Below are 14,025 nucleotides of genomic sequence, written 5' to 3' on the forward strand. Positions count from 1 at the left end.
GTGGGTGACTGACTGACTGGGTGGGTGGGTGACTGACTGAGTGACTGACTGGGTGAGTGACTGGGTGAGTGGGTGACTGACTGGGGGGGGTGACTGACTGGGGGGGTGACTGACTGACTGAGGGGGGTGACTGACTGGGGGGGGTGACTGACTGGGGGGGGTGACTGACTGGGGGGGTGACTGATTGGGAGGGGGGGTGACTGACTGACTGAGGGGGGGTGACTGACTGACTGAGGGGGGGTGACTGACTGACTGAGGGGTGGTGACTGACTGACTGAAGGGGGGTGACTGACTGGGGGGGGTGACTGACTGGGGGGGTGACTGACTGGGGGGGGGTGACTGGCTGAGGGGGGGTGACTGACTGACTGAGGGGGGGTGACTGACTGAGGGGGGGTGACTGACTGACTGAGGGGGAGTGACTGACTGGGTGGGGTGACTGACGGGGGGGTGACTGACGGGGGGGTGACTGACGGGGGGGGTGACTGACGGGGGGTGACTGACTGGGGGGAGTGACTGACTGGGGGGGTGACTGACTGGGGGGGTGACTGACTGGGGGGGTGACTGACTGGGGGGGGGGTGACTGACTGGGTGGTGAGGGGGTGACTGATTGAGGGGTACCTCTGGTGTCCTACGCACACACACAGTCTGACACACACACACACACAATGTCTGTCACACACACACACAATGTCTGACACACACACACACACACACGCTCTGCCTCTCCTGGGTCTCTCACCACCGCGTCACTCCTCCGCTCCCACATTCCTCTCTGCCCTGGGCCTCTGACATAACTCGTTACCTACCTCCCAGAGGTCTCTCTGCTCCCTGGTGTCCGGGCCTCTCCTCGGGGGGCTGATGGGGTTGCGGTCCATGGACCCGCGGCGAGGAGGCGGTACCGGCCTGGTCCCTGGGGGCGGCTCCATGTCCCAGTGCCTCGTGTGCTCCCGCTCGCTCTCTGAACCGTCTGAGGCAGCGGGGACACGCGCCGGAATGGAGAGAGAGTGACCAATCCGCGCAGAGCAGGGAGCACACCAATGATAGCTCGAAGGGGAGACAGTGGAAAATCCGAGCAGGGGCGGGACCAGGGGGAGGGAACCCACCAATCACAGCGCGGGGCACGGCGTGGGGATGCAATGCAAGGCAGCGATTGGCTGGGAGCGCGAGGGCGGACGGGTGAGTGTGTGCGTGTGCAGAGAGCAAGGCGGGAGAAAAAAGGAAAGAGCCACCGGAGAGCGGACAGCATAGCGGAGAGCAGCAGTCAATCAGTGGCGAGCAGGAGCCTCAACCAATCACAAGGGAGGCCGCTCGTTAGGGGCGGGCTCATATAGAGCCTGGCCGCGCGCTCCGGGAAAACTTAAGCAGTCAGGTAGGGGGAGTTTTTTTTTTTTTTTTCAGCGCGAGCAGGGAAATTTAAAAAAACAAACACGTGTGCTGCTTGGGCAAATATTTACTCGCCCGGGGGTTAAATCCACCCGCCCCGGGCGTGTAACTGTATAGGATTGTCGAACACTGTATATATATATATATATATATATATATATATATATATATATATTATTGATATCATCTATTTCCATTTTATAGTTGCACACAAGGGTGAAAAGGGTCTAATGACATAATAGCAATTTGATTTAAAACAGTGTTATCTACAAGTTGTTGGAAGAAGCAAAACATTCAGTGACACTTTTAGAGATTTGTATGCTAGCATAGACTAATGGCTTAACTTGATTAAGCAGCCCATAGCAGAACACATAACACTGTAATTTTATATTTGGCAAAGCAATACTGTAGGTTAAATATTTGGATAGATCTTGCTCTTGGATCTCTTGGGATACCTACATGATTGTCAGTGGGCTTACTGGTGCGAGACAGAAAAGGCATAACATTTAAAGTTGAAAGAACTTAGACCCCAGTGTATTGGAACTTTGCCAATGCTTCACTTCTGTATTCCTTGGATTTAGATGCACAGATTAAAATTCTTACTAAAATATAATTCAAGCTGCAATTCATGTCCCCGCCCTCCAAAAACATGTTACATTACAAAGATATGCTCGGTATGTCCACATATTCCCAACCTTCATATGCTTAGAGAACAGAGAGCCAAAAATATTAGTTATGGTTGCCCCTTTCATTATAACTGCTGACCACCATCGGTACCTACACTGCCAAGCCCTCTATTTGTCTCTCTACTCACAGTAGAGCTGCCGGATGAGGATCAATTAGAAAAACACAAAGTGGCAGATCCTAAGTGTGTGTTGTGAAAACTTTTCTGTAAGTGTAATAGGATAGCTTGTTGAACAAGTCTGTCGACAATGGGAGCGTCATAGTTTTATCAAGATTGAAATAAAATGATGGATATATTACTTTACTGTGTGCGAGTAACTGACAATTTACGTACATATGGTTGGTGGCTACAATTTTTTGTTGGTATACTGTATTATTGTCTTATTTATGACCAGTAGTTGAGTCAATGGGGGTATGACTGAGTTGCAGGGAATTGTGTGTATGGGACAATTTCACTTTCAGGATGAAGAGAGAGTAACCTATGAATGTAATATTGAGTTAAATAAATTGAGTTAAATAAATGGCATATTTGCCATGGACTGACTAATGTTGGATTCTAGTTTGATTGACATTTGTCAACCCTGTTTAGTTGGTTCACACTTCTCACAGGTGCAGTTTCATTTCTGGAATACTTTGGCTATCAATGTAATGCATTACAATGCAGGCAGACTGGATGTACTCAAGTGGTCGTAGCGACGTTTTGTTTTTATGAAATAGCACATTTTATAAACTTCTAGATTTGAAAAGAAATTGAAGATGGTTTGTCTTATCACAATATGTAAAGTAAATAGAATCCAGTTCAAATGGTTTGTGTGTTTGACTCAACCTACCCTTTTGTGCTGTAACACAAAAAAGTTGGAGCTAACTTTAAGAGCTTTGGATGGGTTTCCCGCAGTTAATTCTCATTATTTCATTCACCTACTGAATGCTTTCCAGTACTTGTAGTTGCAAGACAGTATGGAGCATGTGATTTATACATTCCATTGAGGTTTTACTAAATTAATGGGTGGGAAGTGGTTTAATATATCTATACTCTAAATTTAAAATGTGAAAACCGGCATTTTACACAAATTGTGAATATGAAACGTACTTCGCATCTGCTAGACCACTTTTACATACATTATACTCATTATTTCAATTTTAACATGAGAAAAAATGCTTTAAAAAACTTTTTTGGGAGACACAATTGTGGAATAATGAATAGTGAAGAATTGTTTCTGATACAGCATATTTATCTGTTAACAAAGGGCTTTTAATAACATGAGCTAAGCCAAAAGTCGTGAGCTGGGAATGTCGATCTTTCTCAGTCACACCTGGAGCAATATCAACTCAAGATGATGAAATATTGCAGTACCTTATTGCATTAAAAAGGAATATAGACTGACACAGCTACAAGAATATCTAAATCTGTAACAGATATTGGGATGTATCCCGATTCCTAATAATTTCTACCCATCCACAGATTGCATCTTTGCCTCTGTATGTTACAGTAGATTTTAATCAAGGGCTGCTCTAAAGATGGTTTCTCTGACTGCACTGGAGAGGGACAGTATCTATTTTATTATCAACCCCTTTGCTGCCAATGGGGATATTCTGTTGCAAGACTCCGTGGCAGGAAATGGATTAAAAACATCTTATATCCAATTGTACAGTATACTCTTGAATTTGTGAATTTTGCAGTTGCAATCCCTGACTCATGGATGGCGAACCTATAGTACACGTACCCAATGTGGAACGCGAGACAAATTTGTTTGGCATGCCATAGGTAAAGGACCCAAGGGCGTCCAAGGCTCCTGTACAGATGCACAAGTCAAGCGACCACCATCATCAGACTCCCATGCGTAAGTTGCTTTACCAGGCATGCGACTCACTGCACAAAATGCTTTACAGCAGGGAGTAAGGTAACAGCAGCTTGGAGGGCCAAGATTGCTGCAGCTATTACTGCTGTCGTGCCCTCCATATAATAATAATAGCATGTTCTTGTATAGCACGGCTAGTTTTACATAGCACTTTACAGAGACATTTTGCAGGCACAGGCCACTGCTCCGTGGAGCTTACAATCTATGTTTTTTGGTGCCCAGATAAAGTGATTTGCCCAAGGTCACAAGGAGCCAACACCGGGAATTGAACTTGCTTCAAACTCAGTGCCAGTCAGTGTCGTTACTAACTGAGCCACTCCTTCTCCTAAGGAGCAAAGAGTTTAATATTTGCCGGAGACCCCAAATCTGATGCTGGCGTGCGTGGGGCATAAGAGAGGCAAGAAGAACATGCTTTCACACAGTACGCTCTAGCTTTTTTTTTATTTTTACATTTGCAAAATAATTTTTGTACATAAAGGGTGATGCATCGCTATCTCCTGACCAGTGGTGAAAGTGTAATGGTAAAGGATTTTTCTTTACAAACCCACAGTTGCTCATTTTAAGCGTCGGACTAACGTTTGGAGGTTAGGATAAGGAGCTTTGCCCTAATGCTTAACCGGTTTACAATTTCTTGCAATCAGGAACGGTATCGCTACTTTTTTTTAAAGACCCTCCCCAGCAGCTGTAAGGCTGCGTCCATAGAGGGTACAGCCATGCTGAGGCTGAGGGAAAGCGGGGTGCTTTCCCTGGCCTTAGTACGCGTGCCGTCTTGGGGCGTGTCTATGGGCGGGACAGTGATGTCACTGAGCTGGTTCGCCCTCATTGGGCGAACCGCTCATGTGACCGTCCCTATCACGCGAGAAATGCGCGCCCCCTCCCGCTGTATAGACGCGATCACTGCCTTTAGGCAGTCTGATCGCTCAGCCGTACGGTCTGCCCCTCTATGGACGCAGCCTAAGACTGGATCAAAAGTAGCACCAGATCTTTCAAAGAAAAAAAATCCAACAGAGAGTTGTTTTTTTCTTGGCTACATCTGGCTGTTTTTTGTGTGTTTTTGCAGCTGGAGACCCCATCCAGTACCCATGTGCTCCAGTCGCCATTACCTCTCTGCTATTCTCTATCCAGCCTGACCTGCACCCCTGCTACCCCTCCTCATGTGCTCTATTCAAACTGCACTTCCCCTATCTTGTTCTCTGTCCTGACTGCAGTGCCGCTCCCTCTATGGTTCACTACCCCCTGTACTGCATTGTCCACCTGCTGTACCCCCCTATACAGCCCCTCCCCTGTACCCTCTATTCTGCTGTATCCCTCTCCTGCACCCCTTATCCTTCTCTGCCCCTCTCCTGTACACCCTATTTGGTGCTATACATCTCCTGTACCCCTATACTGCTCTCCCCCTCTCCTGCACCCCCTATACTGCTCTGCCCTCTTCTGTACACTCTATACTGCTCTGACCCTCTCCTGCAACCCATATACTGCTCTGTCCCTCTCCTGCACCCCCTATACTGCTCTGTCCCTCTCCTGCACCCCCTATACTGCTCTGCCCCTCTCCAGCACCCCACATACTGGTCTGCCCTCTTCTGTACACTCTATACTGCTCTGACCCTCTCCTGCAACCCATATACTGCTCTGTCCCTCTCCTGCACCCCCTATACTGCTCTGCCCCTCTCCTGCACCCCCCTATACTGCTCTGTCCCTCTCCTGCACCCCCTATACTGCTCTGCCCCTCTCCAGCACCCCACATACTGGTCTGCCCTCTTCCGTACACTCTATACTGCTCTGCCCCTCTCCTGCACCCCCAATACTGCTCTGTCCCTCTCCTGCACCCTCCATACAGCTCTATCCCTGTCCTATGCCCCCTGTACTGCCACTCGCCTGTGCCCCCTACACTGCCACTCGCTTGTTCCCCCCTGTCCAGTCTAACCCTCTCCCCCCTCTCGTGCTGAGTCTTCCCCGCCCCGCTCCCTGCAGCCCTTGCTGCAGATGCAGCAGTCCCGGGGATGGGTGGTTGTCATGGTTTCCGGGGGTCACATGCGCGCTGGTAGCTTCCCCTCTGGTGAAACGGCGCGGCGGAGGCTGCAGGAGGCGGAGGCTGGAGGAGGCGGAGGAGGAGGACGATGCTGCTGCTTCTGCTGCACTTTGTATCCTGAGTGCCATTTTCACCGGCGCCGCGCACTGAGGGCGGGCGGAGGTGGCGACCCCCTCCTGAGGCGGAGAATAATGCGCGGCGCAGCTGGTCCTTGAGATAGCGGGTTGGTGTGGCGGTTTTTTTCCTTTCCATCTCTGGAGGTCGGGGAGCCGGCTTCCCGGGACCAGTTTGCAGCAGCGGCGTGGGAGGGTTAATCCGCATCATTGTAATCCTCATCCAAGGGGGCGATCTCTGCACCTGAGGACTAGTGTCTCCCCCTCCCCCCCCATCTCTCCTCCTTCTGGAAGCACATCTCCTGCTGTGTCTTTAATCTCCTTCTGTGTCTTTTCTGTATCCCTCCTGAACCAGGACACCATCTCCTGGGCTCCTTCCCCCTCCCGCAGAGTGGCTGGTTACCACTCTTTTGGCTCCTTGTCCATCCTCCAGGACCTCTCCTTCCCCATCCTCCAGGACCTCTCCTTCCCTATCCTCCAGGACCTCTCCTTCCCTATGTCCCCATCCTTCTCCTTGATCCAGTGTCACGTCTCCTTGCCGGCTTCTCCCCTCCTTCTTTGTCTCTTGCCTCTGGTCCCTACTTCTGTAAGCCCCTCTCTGGCCCTCATGTGTTATCATCTTTAAAGAGCACCCCTCTTCTGCAACACTTCCAAACCACCCCTGCCTAATTTCCTGGGTCTGTATATCTATTCTCCTGGATTTTAATCTGGCTTCTTGGACCAGCAGTGTCTCCCTTTCTTTTAGCAGTGTCCCTTTACCATTAGAGGTGCCCCCTTTCCTGGAGCACTGTTTCCCTTTTGTTTAGCAGTGTCCCTTTCCCATTAGAGGTGCCCCCCTTTCCTGGAGCACAGTTTCTTTTTTAGCAGTGTCCTTTCCCATTAGAGGTGCCCCCTTTCCTGGAGCACTGTTTCCCTTTTGTTTAGCATTGTCCCTTTCCCATTAGAGGTGCCCCCTTTCCTGGAGCACTGTTTCTTTTTTTAACAGTGTCCCTTTCCCATTAGAGGTGCCCCCTTTCCTGGAACACTGTTTCCCTTTTGTTTAGCATTGTCCCTTTCCTATTAGAGATGCCCCCTTTCCTGGAGCACTGTTTTCATTTTGTGTAGCAGTGTCACCTGTCCGTTAGAGGTGTACCCTTCCTGGAGCAGTAGCCCCCTTTCCTTTAGATGTCCGTCCCTTTCCTGGAGCAGTGCAACCCTGGCTGTGGCTATTTCTCCGCTACATTCTTTCCCTATATCCCTCTTAATCCCTGTTCTCCCCTATCTGGACACCCTTTTATTGTGTCGCTGCTTGCTGCGAAACACCCAGCAGAGGATCCGTTTTTGTATATATAAATAAATATTTATATATATATATAATTTTTTTTTACTTGTCACCTAAGACCCCCCAACGCCCATTGCCCCAGGAATGAGTATAGAAATCCCTGCGGGGCTGACGGAGCTATTGCAGAGCTTTACAGTGGAGGTGCTGAGGAAGCAGCCCGAGGACTTGTTAGAGTTCGCCCTGCAGTACTTCACTCAGCTGAAGGAGTCTCAGAGCCGGGGGGCTACCCTCAGCCATGGCACAGACTTACCCTTTAGACACTCCAAAGGGGTCAACTTTGCAGAGGAGCCCATGCAGACTGACTCGGAAAACGGCGAGGAAGATGACGATGAGGAATTCATTGGTGAGTGTCATTAAGGGGCGAGGCAGCCGGAGTGTCCTTGTGTCCCATGGTAACCCAACTCCTGGATTCCCATTACTAAATTGTGATATGATATCACATGTTTGTGCCCTAGCTCCACAGGCCAGTATTTCTCAATGTTGGAGGAGAGTGAGCTTGTGGTACCAAGCCTTCCAAAATGAACATGTTGCATTGTATAACTGTCTCTATTCTATTATTCAATTTGACTTCTGCGTTTTCTTTGTAGAGAAAATAAAACTACAGTAAAGGGATAAAGATATGCAGAGCATCACCGTGCAACAATGTTGATTGTGTGAGTTGCATGCACTGTCTGTCTTCAAACCCACTGTAATAACCATTATGAAATTCCTTGCCCACAATTTTGGTTTAGGTGGGCAAGATGTGTACGCTTGTACCGTTTTGTAAAAATAAAATTTTATGGCTTATTCAGTTGCAGGACGAAGGGATCTGAAGTGATGATGCATATATAACCTATCTTAAGAGTATTTATTGTCATAGTAGTAATATTTATGGCTCATCAAGGCAGTATCACCTTATTAGTAATCCAATTTCTCAGTGGCCATTGCCTTCCCAAGCTCTGACCACTATGGCCTTGTTCCAGCCCCTTTGATGTTTATGGGACTTAAGGTATCGGTTGTGTACCTCTGGGCAACTATTGCATTTTAAAAATTGAACACAGAGGCATAGAGCACTTTGTGTCCAAAATTATGAAATGTGCACATGTAACCAGCCCCCATTAATGTTGTCTTTGCTACAGACTGGATTGTATGTGTACCCCTCACTTCACCCACCTTGAAAGAGAGCAGAACTCACGTTGTATGGGGAGCAGGAGGATAGACTGATGGCAGCCAAGTGCTATTCAGAGAGAATTGGAGACGGGGTTTTGCACGAGTTAGCCAGGATACGTGTACAGTACACAGATGGGCACGTATCTTGCTAAAATTAAAGGGACTGAGGGGCGTTGAGTATGTGATGTAAATCTGTGCGTGTACATAGAAATATGTATATATATAATATATATATATATCAATCATCATCAGCAGCAGCCTTTGTGGATCCACTGCTGTATGAAGGCCTACCCAATGATCTTACAGGTAATGCAATTGAAAGGCTCTCTTCTCCACGTTGCTCCAACAAATGTTCTGATTTCATCCTCGCATCTTACTTTCGATCGTCATTTTGGTATTTTAATCTCCCTTGGAATCAATTTGTGTACCATCTTTGTCCAACTATGGTAATTTCTTCTTGCGATATGTCTGACCCACTGTCATTTTAATTTCTTAACCCTTATGATTATGTCACAGACTTTTGTTTGCTATTAAACCCATTCATTCTTTTTCTTGTCTCTTCGGGTAATACCCAGCATACATCTCTCCATACTTCTTGGAGTTGTCTGAAGCTTCTGAATTATTTTCACATTTAGGGTCCAAGTTTCACATCCATATGTGAGCATGGGCAGAATACACTGGTTGAAAACTTTCCTCTTGAGGCACAGTGGAAGATTCCCTTGAAAATGTGTCTTTCTTCCAAATGTGTTCCATCCCATCTTCACTCTCCTATTGATTTAATTTAAAAGGTTCCCGTCCATTGTTACTTTCCGACCAAGGTAGACATAGCCTTCAACTTCTGGTTATATTCCATTTCTTTCGTTCTTTGTAGAGTTGACACCTTTGTTGAACATCACTTTGGTCTTGCTGAGATTTATATAGAGGCCCATTTTCTTACTTGCTTCGGTGAGTTCTCCGATTTGTTGCTGCAGGTCTTTTGGATATGTGGCAAAATCAACAATGTCATCAGAAAATTGTAGGGGACTAAAGTATTCCTTGTTAACTTTGATTCCTTTTTTCTTCCAATGCAATGTCTTGAAGAATTGAAGTGTTGCTGTGAAAAGCTTTGGTGACTTGGTGTCTCCCTGTCACACTCCCTTGCTGATCCTTATCTTGCTTGTATCTTCATGTAATCTAATGGTTGATGTGGCATTCTGGTCAATGTTTTTAATTATATTATTGTTCATTAATTCAACACCTTGTCTTAATGCAATTAGAATCGTTGAGGTGTAGTCATTATCACATGCTTCCATGTAATCTAAAAATCTTAAACTGAGTGGTAGATCGTATTCACTACTTTGAGTAATAGCTTCTTGTACGACTTGGATGTTATCCATCGTGTTATATCCACTGTGAAATCCCGCTTATTTTCTAGGCTGGGCATAGTCTATGGTCTGTTGCAGCCGATTAGTGAGTATCTTCGTAAAAATCTTGCAAGTGATAACAAGTAGACTTTTTGGTCTGTAGTTGTTGCGGTCTTCTTTGTCTCCTTTCTTGTGCATGGGGATAACTACTACATTGCTGCATTGTTCTGGAGATTTCTTGCTCTTCAAGCAGCATGTAAAGAGTCTTGGAAGGATTTTGTCTATTTCTTCCCCAGTTTCTCTCAAGATTTCAGTTGTAATTCCATCTTCCCCGGGTGCCTTCCCATTCTTCATGGATTTTAGTGCTTTTGACACTTCTTGTGGAAGTACGCATGCTGCATCAGTGGTGGTTTCTTCTAGCTCTTATGGATTATGCCCTGTTTTTTCTGTGTTCTATGTTCTCGTACAATTTCATGTTGAAATGCTGAACTCCCTTTATGTTGAATGCACAGCCTTTTCTAGTTGCTCCATCATCTTGTTTGAGTGCAATGGATTGGTTCTTCCCAGTCATAATTTGTCATCTTTAAGGTGTGTTTTTTTATCTTTGATGGTCTTCCTCGCCATATCTCAATACAATCTTCTTACATCTTCAGCTATACGTTTGCATATTAAATTCTTGCATATTGGAATTGCTTAATTTCTTGTCGTCTCCTCAATAATTGCTTTGTGTCATCATATATTTTCTTATCCTATTTCTTGTTAGCAATGCCTCCCGTTTTTTCTGCACTTTCAACTGTAATCTTTCTAAGTTTGTCATAATCGTTTGTTATATTGTCTGTGTGCATATACAGTATATGTATTGCTCTCTTCTATCTATAGATAATTATTGTATAGATTTTGTATTGGAAGAAAAAACAGTAACAGTGGTCACAGCAACTCCAACCAGCCAACGCATTGAAAAAATAAAAAAACTTTATTGTATACAAACAGTGAACATCAGCAGCAGTTCACTCTGACGCATTTCGTCCAATGGTGGACTTTATCAAAGAGCCTGGGTTGTTAGCCTCGGTATACCTAGGGGGTTATCCCCTGTATTTCTCCATAGATTTTGTATTCACTAGATGGTTTAATAATACTTTTTTGCATGTTCCTCATCGATTGCAGAAGTTGCTTTGTGTAAAAAAAAATGAATCTTTTAGGCGTGTTTGTTCTTTTAATATGGGTAATGGACTGCACGGGAGACAGCAGGGCTCTGGTTTTGTACAGTTATTTGTAAAATGGGTTGGAGGTTTTTTTTTTTGCTGCTTTCACAATATGCGGGATCTTTCAACCAATCGTTATTTTAGCTGAGATCACAGGCACCACTGTTAGAATGAAAAAGGACGTGTGTAGCAGCAACATTTCTATGAATAGGAGCAAAATTCCTGACTTTGCCTCCACAATCCACTCATTAAACAGGGTATATGTAGTAGTCACATGTTTCTGCAAAACTGATGTAAAGTTGGATCTACTAATGAAAACAGCAAGGAAAGCGATCCCATTGAAAGCAATAGTTTTTATTTATCCAATACTGTTTTTTTACTGCTCTTTTCTCAATTATCCAGATGAAAAACTTTTAAAAACAGATGCTGGTAGCCAGTTTTTTCAATGTGTACTAGTTTAACAGGTGTTATTTTAGACATAAAGTATGCAGCTGGTTAGGCCTCCAAGCAGCCCAATGAGGCCAATTTAAATAAATTAGTGTTACTCTTTACTATAAGCATCAGACTATTACTTTGATTTATTTCCTTTGTCGCAATTCTTAAGTGGTATGCAATTGCATTACTTGCTTGTCTTGGGTGGGTTAGAATTATGGTCCCTGTTAAGCCCTACGTAAGGGCCTGATTGATGCACGGTCACAGCACTACACAAGTCGCAGTTGAAAAATGGGGTCCAGATTAGGACCGAAACGTTGATCCTATTTAATAAATCAGCTCTACATTTGCACAAGACCTGTTGGAGTGCCATGTATTTTACTGATATTCCTCTACCATAGCGGAAGGACGAGCACCCGTGGCCGCTTTTCAAGATCAGAATTGTGAGGGCTCCTATTTCTCTCCATATGCGTTAATTTAGCAACTTGTATGCTCATTTGTGCCCAGTTTTGCTCCCATTAGGTGCTTAGTACCCTGAATACACAGCAGTCATAGAGCAGGTCTTCTATCCTATAACACTGAGGATGGGAAAAGTCCATATCATATTCTAAGTGGGTTCACCTGTGTACCTAATAGGTGTTAAGCCTACTGGCTCACATCACCAGAAATGCTTATATAACTCTAAGGCCCAAATCCACAGAGGTTCGTATTGACTTAATTAAGTGTTAATGTGTATTTTCAAAGCTCAATAATGCATTGTTAAGTGCTTTTACATATAACAACACATATCCAGAGAGGTTCAGTAAAGTTAACGTAGGGATTTAACGTGACGCTAGTTAAGTCACAATTAAAGGTGGTGTTACTCCCATCCAGACCCTGAAATATTGGTTTTGCTGGAGAGAGCGCGGGAGATATGCTAATTTAAATATACTTTGCATATTCAAATGAGCATCTATCCCAGGTAGCTTAGGTGTGTTCAGTTTTTTTCGCAGGTATCTCTCCATGTGTTGTTAGGGGAGGTATGTCACCTGGGACTTTACAGAAAAAAAGGACCTTTTAACACGAGCCATGTTATTTGCAGTTAACGCAAGTGCTTACTTAACGTGGTGTTAAACTTAAGCTAATGAGATATACAACAGCCATTGTTTTTGCATATAATTAGCTTTGTGGATATGCGTTAACCACAGGGAAAATAACAGCCGTTAATGGTTTTGATAAAGGACCGTTATTAACACTACTTTAGCGGACCTCTGAATCTGGCCCTATGTTGCTATTGTTAAGATACAGCACTGTTTGTATAAGTGGTTTTACACCAGTGTAATAATGCAAAGACTAATGAATGGCGACGTGGTGGTTTAGCGATGGCACCCTAAAGAATTTCATTTGAATGGGAGTAAAGGCGTGCTAAAGCTTGGCACCCTTTTGTGGATCTGGACCTTAGGTAGAAAGAATGGGTTCGGAAGGGGGAATGCGAACAAGGGAATGTGAGACCACCTGGCTCATTAATGAAGTTATCCCACCATCTATTGCATTGATTGTAATTCCCTCCACAGTTCAAGAAATGAAGGTGATTTCCAGATCTAATCCCTCCAAAAGGGTATTTAAGAAAATCACAAGAAAGCAAAACTCTGTGGTGCATTGTGCTTCAATGTGTGAACATTACACCTTGGCAATGATGCAATGCACTGTTATACACGTGTAATTATTATGCCTTCTAGAACACAAGGGCAGAGAACATCACTTCAATGGTGCAGGTCACTTTAATTAGGTTTATATGCAAGTGTAAGTAGAGCCCATGTAATAATTAGACTGCACAACCAAATCCAAGAATCAGCAACAATTGTACACATTCTGCAAATATCTTTTTAAAAAAAACCAGCGCTCTATAATCAGAGCGAGGCAATAATAATCATATAAAGAATAAAAAAAGATTTGGCTAAATATGACAGTAGCAAAGAAATGTAGGAGAAGAAGTTAGACGGTCGGTTGGACATGTTGGTTTATATCCCCCTACCCCATGCACTACAAATTGCATTGTAAGCTTTATGGGGTAGAGAGACTTGTACTTGATGGTAAAAAAAAAAAATCTGTGCACAGTGGTATATGAGAAATAAGATAGGAACAAATATTTATTTTACAAATCACTGAGAGATTCCATTTTCTGCAAAGCTTCACAGGCCTCGGTGGCAGAGACCGGTGAACCCTTTGTTACTTGCAGTGCATTGCAGACTTCTCTAGAGCACAAGGGTTAAAGCAATAGTTTACCTTCAGAGAGCTGAGTGGGGATGCAGTGGAAATGTCTTTCCTCCTAACAGTGCTGGGTGGTATGGTGACTTATGTAGTATCATGGTACACTTCAAGCTCCCACATCCCGCAGTAACTCGTCTTACCAGATGTTTCCCAGGACGGCTCGTGTTGATTTGTGTGTAACAATAACATCCACTGAAGAATTCTTCCTTATAGCTATTTCTCTGCTAGGATTTGGACGGCATCACAGGTGAACCATCAGC

At 44.8% G+C, this 14,025-nt stretch overlaps 1 protein-coding gene across 4 annotated transcripts in view; it reads left to right on the forward strand.

Moving 5' to 3' along the window:
- PRKAR2B (protein kinase cAMP-dependent type II regulatory subunit beta) overlaps positions 1-14,025 on the forward strand; it is a 173,642-nt gene that overhangs the window by 36,765 nt on the left and 122,852 nt on the right. Inside the window, exons 1-2 of one of the 4 annotated variants that reach the window (XM_075599706.1) lie at positions 6,016-6,178; positions 7,448-7,732. The exons of 1 other annotated variant lie outside the window; for it this stretch is intronic. In XM_075599706.1, coding sequence (XP_075455821.1) covers positions 7,474-7,732 — 259 coding nt within the window. In that variant the 5' untranslated portion in view covers positions 6,016-6,178; positions 7,448-7,473. Of the gene's footprint in view, positions 1-6,013; positions 7,733-14,025 lie in introns of those variants that run through there. 2 more of the 4 variants (XM_075599707.1, XM_075599705.1) reach the window with 2 other exon arrangements.

This window comes from Ascaphus truei, chromosome 5 (assembly GCF_040206685.1).
Source record: "Ascaphus truei isolate aAscTru1 chromosome 5, aAscTru1.hap1, whole genome shotgun sequence".
Classification (NCBI taxonomy): domain Eukaryota; kingdom Metazoa; phylum Chordata; class Amphibia; order Anura; family Ascaphidae; genus Ascaphus; species Ascaphus truei.